This window comes from Terrapene carolina, unplaced genomic scaffold (assembly GCF_002925995.2).
Source record: "Terrapene carolina triunguis isolate 2854851 unplaced genomic scaffold, T_m_triunguis-2.0 Scaffold613, whole genome shotgun sequence".
In the NCBI taxonomy this organism is placed as follows: domain Eukaryota; kingdom Metazoa; phylum Chordata; order Testudines; family Emydidae; genus Terrapene; species Terrapene triunguis.
In genome coordinates this window covers 624911-634091 of record NW_020664964.1, presented here as the reverse complement: position 1 = coordinate 634091, position 9181 = coordinate 624911, and the positions used below count along the sequence as shown (strand labels likewise).

The 9181-nt window shown below is 41.1% G+C and overlaps 1 protein-coding gene across 1 annotated transcript in view; it reads right to left on the bottom strand.

Moving 5' to 3' along the window:
- LOC112107756 (dynein heavy chain 5, axonemal-like) overlaps positions 1 to 9181 on the bottom strand; it is a 273895-nt gene that overhangs the window by 106164 nt on the left and 158550 nt on the right. Inside the window, exons 57-59 of the mRNA XM_026659242.1 lie at positions 8614 to 8894; positions 6154 to 6369; positions 1093 to 1260 (exon numbers count right to left, since the gene is read on the bottom strand). Coding sequence (XP_026515027.1) covers positions 1093 to 1260; positions 6154 to 6369; positions 8614 to 8894 — 665 coding nt within the window. The remainder of the gene's footprint in view (positions 1 to 1092; positions 1261 to 6153; positions 6370 to 8613; positions 8895 to 9181) is intronic.

Below are 9181 nucleotides of genomic sequence, written 5' to 3'. Positions count from 1 at the left end.
GGTCCTAGCCACTGGTCTGGGGGGCTCTGCATTTTAATTTTAAATGAAGCTTCTTAAACATTTTAAAAACCTTATTTCCTTTCATACAACAATAGTTTAGTTATATATTATAGACTTATAGAAAGAGACCTGCTAAAAATGTTACAAGGTATTACTGGCACGCGAAACCTTAAATCAGAGTGAATAAATGAAGACTCGGCACACCACTTCTGAAAGGTTGCTGACCCCTGCTCTAGCATCTCCATACTTTGGAGCAGGGACTTGAAATTAGTCCCAGAGGCATCCTAGTATCAGGAATGTATCTTTTTCTATCAAAGTGAAAAACCACCCACGTTTGCCCAAGTAAGCCTTAGAAAAATCTCACATACGCTCAGGAGAGATTTGTTAGAGTTTGGCAGCTAAATTCTCCAAAGATCCCATTTGCTCCAGCTCTTCACAGCTTCTACTCATGAACTGAACAGAAGATGCTCCATCCCAAGGTTGTGGAGGCTGAGCAGGAATTTCCTTGCAATTGCTCTTCCCAGCAGCAAGCCCCAAACAACCTTTCACTAGGCCCAAGGGAGAATCATAACACAGGCCCCCATCCCAGCCCACACAGACACACGAATTAAAGATATTTTTTGTCATGGTGATGGGCTTGTGGCCTTCTGGCTGAGCCCCTCCCTTGGACTGGGCCCTGGTAAAGTGTACCCATTTCTCCTCTGTACTTGGGGCCTGCCCCTCAGCAGGGAGCCACTGTTGCATTGTATTTTCAATATTCTTTCATGCTGGAGCCCAGGCAGAGTGAAGGAGAAGGAGAAGCTGGGCTCTGAATGAGCAAGGTCCTGTCTAAAAAAATAGTATGTGATCATGCAGTTAAAGTCTATATTATAACGTATATGCATCAGAGGTTGAATGAAAGTTGCACAAGCAAACTTAATTCTGGCATTTCCCAACTTTTAAATGCTTGACTTTCCAACCTTAATGTTCTTTTAACATAGTTTCTAAGTAAATAGTTTAGTTATTTCAACTGTGATGAGAAGTTATTTTTAATCCATGTGTTTTAGCATTTTAACCCATCTCTCACTAGTGGAAAATAAATATATGAAATACCTTAAGAGGAAGGACTTCTTTATTAATACTGTAGAAGTATGCCATTGCTTGTGTCCATGAACATAGACCTGCTACATTCCCACAAACTTTTTTAGCAGTCTCCAGATTATAATCTTCCATGTCTAAATAAGGCTGTAGCAGTTCCACAATCTCTCCTGTAATTGAATCCTGTTTAACAAAAAAGAAATATATATATATATATATACACACACACACACACACACACACACACACAAAAAAAACACAATACATCATCTTATCATGCATGTAAAAGTAGAACACATTGTAAAGCCAAAAAACTGTAATTAGAGGATTTTATTTGCAAGAAATCTAAAGATAAAGTTAAATTATAAATTAAATTACGTGATTGTGACCAATTAATTTTCAGGCAAACATACAGTATGAAGACATGATCCTTACCAAAATAATAATCACTTTACAGTGTGCATAATTATACTTATTTTTACAATATCACTGTAAAATAATATTGTTCTTCAAAAATGTTTTTTCTTAAAAAGTGATTTGCCATTATATATTAAATCATTTCACTTCTCAACTCCTTTTCCCATTTACATGGGGCAGGAGGTGCCCACAGTTCTTCACGACTCCTGCCAGTCCATGGCACAGGTTCACAGGTCTCGGAGTGCCATTGTATTCTCTTCAAACTTCTCTTGACAGAGTCTTTCCATCGTACTCTCAGTCTTCCATGTCTTTTCTCGCTGCCATCTTCCTCCCATTCTTTCTTTGCTGGTTTCTTCCATTCTTATCACATGTCCAGCCCACCTCAAGTGTGCACTCTCCAGCCTCTCTATCACTGAGAGTCCCAAGTTCATCTTCCCCCTAATTTCTTCCAGGCACACACTGTCTACCCTCTGCTTGTCTGCCATTCTCCCCAGTATATTATTTTCAACTATCTGTATCTCCTTTTCTTAGATCTCCATAAGACCCACCATTTCCAAATCACAGAGTAGGCAGGAACAAATATATGCAGTGTACACTTTTCCTATCAGTTTGTTACTTAATTGCTGGTCCTCTTTTCAATTCTCCAGATCTCTCTCCAATTGCACTAGGTGTACTTCCCAAGCACACAAATTCATTCTTCTGCTTCTCTCCTGAAACCTACCAGTATATATTAAATATCCCTATTAATTATTATTATTAATAATCATTTATATTACTATTGCACCCAGAGTATTGTATTTGGGTTTATATTTCACTCAGTATTGGAATATGGTACTCTACACTTTTTTAAAAAAAATCTAGGTTGTACCTATATAGGATAAAGTTAGTCAAAGTTTTGCTAGAAAGATGATGGAGAATTTATATCCATATGACTTCAATAATTTAACACCAGTTTTAAAGCAATCCATTTATGGTCTTAATTTTCTTTTTGAACTTTTCCCTGTATTCAGTGCTCAGAGTGTGTTGAAAAAAATTAGCAACCTATCAGATTTTGCAGAGTAGTTTGAATTTGAAAGCAGAACACAAACAATTAAAGCAAATTATTAAAGACTAGGTCACTCTTGGTTCAATATGGATGCACCAGGAGGAGGGAAGAATGCAAGGAGCTTTCCTCATGCTTTTCGCACCTGTGCAAAGGCCAGCTACAATCTGATTGGGGAGCGAATGCACTCTTCTTGGCTGACGCAAGCCTCCCCAAAGGAGCAGGGAATGATGGGTGAGGACAGGACTATAGCCACAGCCGCTCGTCACACTTACTAGCAAACCTACCAGTGTTGAGGGAAGTGCAGGCTGCACCCTTTCATCCTTGTTATGGGTAGTGGAGTTGCTTCTCCCCACAGTTAGCCAGAATTCCTCCTGAAGCCCCCACTGCAACATGGCCTCATCTTTACCATCAAAGGACTTAATCTCAAAAGCCCTATTTGGCTCTACAAGGATTGCTGATAATACTGATGTTGATCCTAAATTTTAAAAGGAATTTGTTTCAACTTTCCATTTAATTATTTTAATCTCAATTTTTCTCACAAATTACAGAGAACATTAAAAGGCAAATCAATAAAGAAATGATGATCGTGGTCCTTATATAATTATTTAAATAATGGAAAAAACTGAAACTAGCCCCTTAAACAACATAATATGTACTGGTAAGGAATATATGTGGTAGGGATGACTGTTTAATGGAGGAAGTATTAAATGTTTCAAACTTTATTTTATGGACAATTTATTACCATGTTTATTTTAATGAGTCTAAAAATCATCCTCCTATTCATAACATCAAAGTAATAGATCTCTGTTCTGAAGGTACTTGACAGAAATGTCTGCCTGGCTCCTGACAGATCACTAGCTAATGTAATGGTTACAAAGACAGTCATGAAAATAGATGAAATTAGGTTTAGTTACATTATAACAAGGAAAGTTTGCTGAAATTTGGATGTTTGAAATATATCTAGATTTTATTTCTTCCTATTCAATTTTGGGGTTTAGCAAACTAGCATAGGTGGAATAAGAACCAGTCTAAATCTCTATTTAGAGGTTTGAAAAATGCAGTTAATGATTTTGCTTTTTAATAGATTCATGTCTAAAATCCGTCTAGGACCTGAAGTGACATTCCTGGCCCTGAAAAACCAGGTGATAAGGGAAATCTCTCAAAAAGTACGATTTACATCAAATAGTTCAGATGTAGCATTGTAACCAATTCAAAACTCAAAACTTATGAGGTTTCCCCACCACTATATACACTAACACAGAAATTCAGTGTACAGAAAGAGAAAGGCAAGAAAATCACAAATCAAAAATGGAAGACGTTTTCCAGTGTTTTTCATTCCATTTGCCAGTATCATTTACAAGAATTTAGACATTCTGATAGAAGTTGTTCTGATTCCTTGGAGTAAAGTTAAACGCATTGAGAACTACCATTCGGAACTAGGGTGACCAGATGTCCCAATTTTATAGGGACCGTACTGATTTTTGGGTCTTTTTCTTATATAGGTTCCTATTACCCCCCACCCCATCCTGATTTTTCACACTTGCTATCTGGTCACCCTACTCGGAACATATACAGTATTAATAAGGGACAAACAGAACAGCTCATTAGGAGTTTCACTTGAGAGAGGAGTGCATAAACAGGCCTCATTGTCTTTAATCTCATTTTCTTCTTGTTTTTACTTTTAGTGATTATAGGGTTTGGGAAAGATACCAGATGAAGAGTCCTAGGAACTGACTGCCTACAGAGGTGTCAGGAATGAGGATATGTAGCTGGGATCAACTGGCTAACTACAGCCCTGATTAACCAGATCACCTGACTGAGTCCCATTGCCAGGATTGCTGTTAAGACCAGCAGCAGCACTTGGACAGCAACTGCTCAATGCACTCACCAACAATTGTGATCTCTCTTGCATCTGCCTCGTTCCTGCCTTACTCCCAGCTCTGCTCCTGCCTTGTTTCCAGCCATGCTCCAGTCCTGCCTTCGCCCTGTCCCAGCCCTCTGACACTGTCTCTGGCCCTTGATTTGCCTCCTGGTTCTTGACTCTGGCTCTCACCGCCACTGTTCCAACCACTAGGCCTGACCACCTACCTCCTGGTCCATGACAAGATGTGGCTGAACAGGTGCAGTTGAAGTTTCCTCATGCTGCCAATATGCCTCAGGAGGGAGTGACCACCACTACTGAGGATGAAAGGAGAGTGGAGACTCCATGCACTACAAAAATTACCCATTATTGACAACAGGCATCAACCAAGTGTGCATCTGAACCAGTGCTGAAATTAATTTAACTTGACATGCAGATAAGGATAAAGTGTATTTAGCATCATTTCAGAAACCATGGTTAAAACCTGTTCAGGTCTACTAAGTCTCCAGTTGTGTCAGGATCCTGGTTCCCCTCAAATAGATTCTGTGATCCCCACAGCTCTAGGCCTGGCTCCACAGCATCTGGGTCTTTTTTTTACTGTTATCAACTGCTTCTCTGGTTTGCACCAAGCTCCAAACATCACTCAGACATCCAGTTAAACACCCGAGTGTTTTCTCTCCCATGCCGCTTCTGGATCTCCTCTTCACACTACAATCAGGACCCATGTGTTGGCCTCTGGCCAGCTGGGAGCATGCATATAAACTGTCTTCTTTGGGACATTGTTGTGAGATGAGAAAAAGCTGTTGCAGATCTGTTGCTAGTAGAAGTTGTCTGCTCTTGAAATAGCTCACACAGCAGAGCTCCATAGTGTGGGCAGAGATATTTCTATGAGTAAGTGGCTTCCAGTCAAGTTGACCTCTGTGCAGTGGAATGCAGAAAATCAAGTGCAGGCATCTGAGCAGTGATTGGTGCGCTGCAGCACAATCATGGAAGGACTATATGTGAATGATTTGTGCTAGGACGCCAGAAACCTCTATCCACATTGGCACTAAAATAGTTCAAAATGAAACAGTTAAGAGTGAACCAGTTCTTATACTTGCTGAAAGGAAGTATAATCAGAATGGTTCCTGGAATACATGCAGACCATTTGGAACACTTTTGTTGCGGATGTGAAGCATTTCACAAGCTTTTAGGATGACCCAACAGTTCTTAGAATCGTAAATTTCTCTAACGTAGACAAGACCTTACATGCATGTATGCAAACAGGCCTGGTAACATAAGGAGATGAATGGTAGGAAGTTGTGGCCTGTTCCAAACATAGTAGTTCAGTTCCAGCTATTCTTACTCAAACTTCAATCCATTCTTTTTTAGGCAAAGTCCCATTAAAGAATAAGAGCTTGCCTGAGCAAGAACTGAATCAAACCAGAGTGAGGATTTCAGGGTTTGACCCACTGCTTGGGACATTTGTGCCTACCAGCCTCTTGCTAGGCTCCTGAGCCATCCAGTTCTCTTTGGCAGAAAGGACGACAAAAATAAAGATCAGTGAAAAAGAAATGAGCTTACTTACATGACTGACTGTAAGTTCTGTACAAATATAAAAAGCACAAAAAAGCTATGAACTATAAAAAGCTTTAATCAGGCCAATGTTTGAACTACAGCTACTATGAATTATACAGAATATAAACACAAAGGGCATGGTCATGTGGATCTATAGGGGTTGTTATGAGGAATGATGATGTAATTTATTTGTTACCTTCTGGAAAGTAAGCAGCATGCTGAGAAATCCTGAATTATTCATTAGCTTCAGAGCTTCAGTCCATGATGGCTTCACACATGTTCGTTCTGGGTCAGCTGTCACAGAATCAATTTTTCTTTGGAACAGAAGTAGCACACAATCCATGATCCGCATTATCAAGTGAGGAGGCTTACCCAGTTTGCGAACAGTAGCAATGTCAACTGGTTTAATAGTCTGAAAAATTACAAAAGAAAATGATCCTCTTATTTAAGCATCTATCCTTTGCAAACTGAAGTGCATGAGAATTAATGAATGTCTCCATCAGGGACCAATGTCTCTTCAAATCCAATGTAATCTAACTAAAATTCAAAATGTAGTGTATCTTTTTAGCCTTTTACATCTCAACATAAAGGGCAAGATTGTGGCTTAGCCACTACCCAGGATGGATAGTGGAGGTAATGATGAGGTGCTATACACTGGTGGCACCTCCCAGAAGTCCTGTGCCTCAGGTAGACACAATTGACTTGTTTCAAAGTTGTATCTATAAAATGAACACTGCAGCTGCAGTTTTGCAAGCAGTTCTGGTGTACCTGATTCTCCAATAGTTTTCACTTCATAAATGCACAAACATAGGTGCTGGAACAATTTGTATAGTGGGGGTGCTGAGAGTCATTGAACCAAACTGTGAACCCTGTATATAATGGAAACCACTTCAAGCCAGTGGCTGCAGCAGCACCCCCAGCACCCTTAGTTCCAGCACCTATGTGCACAAGTGAAGATAAGACAACCTTTGTGCAAGGGGAGGAGCTAAAGGAGTGGGCCTTACAGCTGACATCCCTATTCCCTTCTGTTCATTCTCTTGTCTGCCGCAGTGGCTTGCTGGAGCATTGTAACCCCTGGATTAGTGAATCTTACCACATTTCAGGTCAGTTCAGCACAATGAAATATTCCAATTCAGGTTGAACCAGGTGGAAAATCAAATATTTTTTACAAAATCTAAATTTTCAAAATTTTTGATTTTTGCAGAAACTGCATTTTCCATCAGCAAATCATTCCAGAGGAAAGTTCCCAATTAGCTCTTGTCCTGAGTGACTTTTACATGCTGAGTCTACACAAACACGCTGCTGCTGCCTGTGGGCAACTCTCTGTAATGAGTCATCCCTGAGCCTGAGCTGGTGAGTCATCAGAGGCAACTGCCTGCGGGTCCTATGACAGGGGCATGCCAATCAACAAAGCCCAGCCAATCCACAGGCGGATATATAAGTTCCTAATGGAAGCAGACACTCCAGTCTCCTCAATGTTGCTACCTTGCTGGGAGATTCCCAACTGCCTGGTAGTTCTGACAGACTCCCCCAGCCTCGGCTTGCTCCTGCCCCAGTTTATGCCTGTTCCTGCTCCTGCTCCAGCCTTAGCCATCCCCTCGGCTATCTGACACTCTCCCTACCATACACACAGGAAAACAGATTGCTATTTCCATGGACTGTATGCCAGGCATCAATCTTATACAAAATGGGAATACGGGATAGGGAATATGAAAAGAGACATGTCTCACTAGGGGACGTCAGCAGAGCGCAGACAAGAAGAATGGCACTGCCAGGTGTTGTTATTGAGCAGGGTCCCTGTCCACCAGCTTTGCACTTGTGATAAGAGCAGACTTGTGGCTGCTCTAGATTACACCCACCACGTATACCTGCTTTAACTAGACACTAGCCAGAGAATCAGTGCAGTGTACATTTTTGCACATTATGTCCCTTGGGGGCTACCTGCCTCCCTTTTTGAATTTATACCTCAGCACACAGAGGCAGCCAATGTAACTGTCACTGCACCTACTTTGTACAGGAGGAGAATCACTTCAGAAGTGTAGAATGGGTACGACTCACTTTACATTGACCCAGCAGCCTACACATAGCGCAACATATTGAAGAATCAGGCCAAAGTGTGCTGAGGGAATGCACACAAAAGCAGCATCTTCTACACTGTGCACTCCCCTCTGGAGCCCAACTCTGCTGCTTGATAGTGGGAGAGGCATTGCCCACCTTTACTCCTCTGCTCCCTGCCCGGCCTTTAGGGTTTCTGTACAGGGGTTAGCAGTCCAGTGCCAGAGTCCTGTGGACTTTGCCAGTCAGAAGAATAAATCTGAGATTGCACCTGGCCTCTGTTTAGGAGTGAAAGTTGAGGAAACATCCTTTTAAATCTCACCCCAGGGCACCTTTGCCTAGCTAGGTTCAATCTAACCCAAAAGGTAGTATGTGATTTTGTTTAGCGTAAGGTGTCCAGCTGATTCAACTGCAGTTTCCAGACCTTGTATCTCACTCACAATTAATATGGCAACAGCAACCTGTCAGTTTATGCATTTTCAGCATTCTGATTTGCCTTGCTGAAGATGGACAAACATAATTAAATGCGCTAGGTTCCACACATAATGATCATTACTCTCGTTATCTGTATGCATTGTCATGGGATCAATTCAATTCTGACCTGCAGTGCTGCCTCTGCTTCCTCCAGTGCAGGTCTTGCAGCTTCAAGCTTCTCCTCAGCCGCTGCTTTATCAATGGCAATTTCATCCACAATGGCATGGGCTTTGTCTTTCACCTTCTGGACCTGCATTTTCACCTTTTCAGCAGCTTGGGCTTTCATAGTCACGTCCAGTAAAACGCCATCAGCTCTTTTAGAAGCAACAGCCAAGTCTCTCTCTTTCACTGCCAGTTCTTTGGACAGTTGGTTTACTGAAATCTCAGCTTCCATGAGTTTTGCAAGACCTGTTTAAATCAAATTATGACAGTATATTTATGCAGCAGGTAAAAGTGAGATGTAAGCCTAAATGTTCAAACTTCGGTGCCTACAATCAGTCATCCAAATCCATATTTAGGAACATGAGTAAGTGGCCTGAAATCTGATCTCACTTATTGTAAACCTGTTTTACACCTGTGTAACTTCATTTATTTCCCTAGAGTTACTTTTGATTTTCACTGGAGTAAGGGACATCAGAATCATGCTCCAGGGTCACTTACTCAGGTTCCTAAATATGGATTTGGATGACTAATTT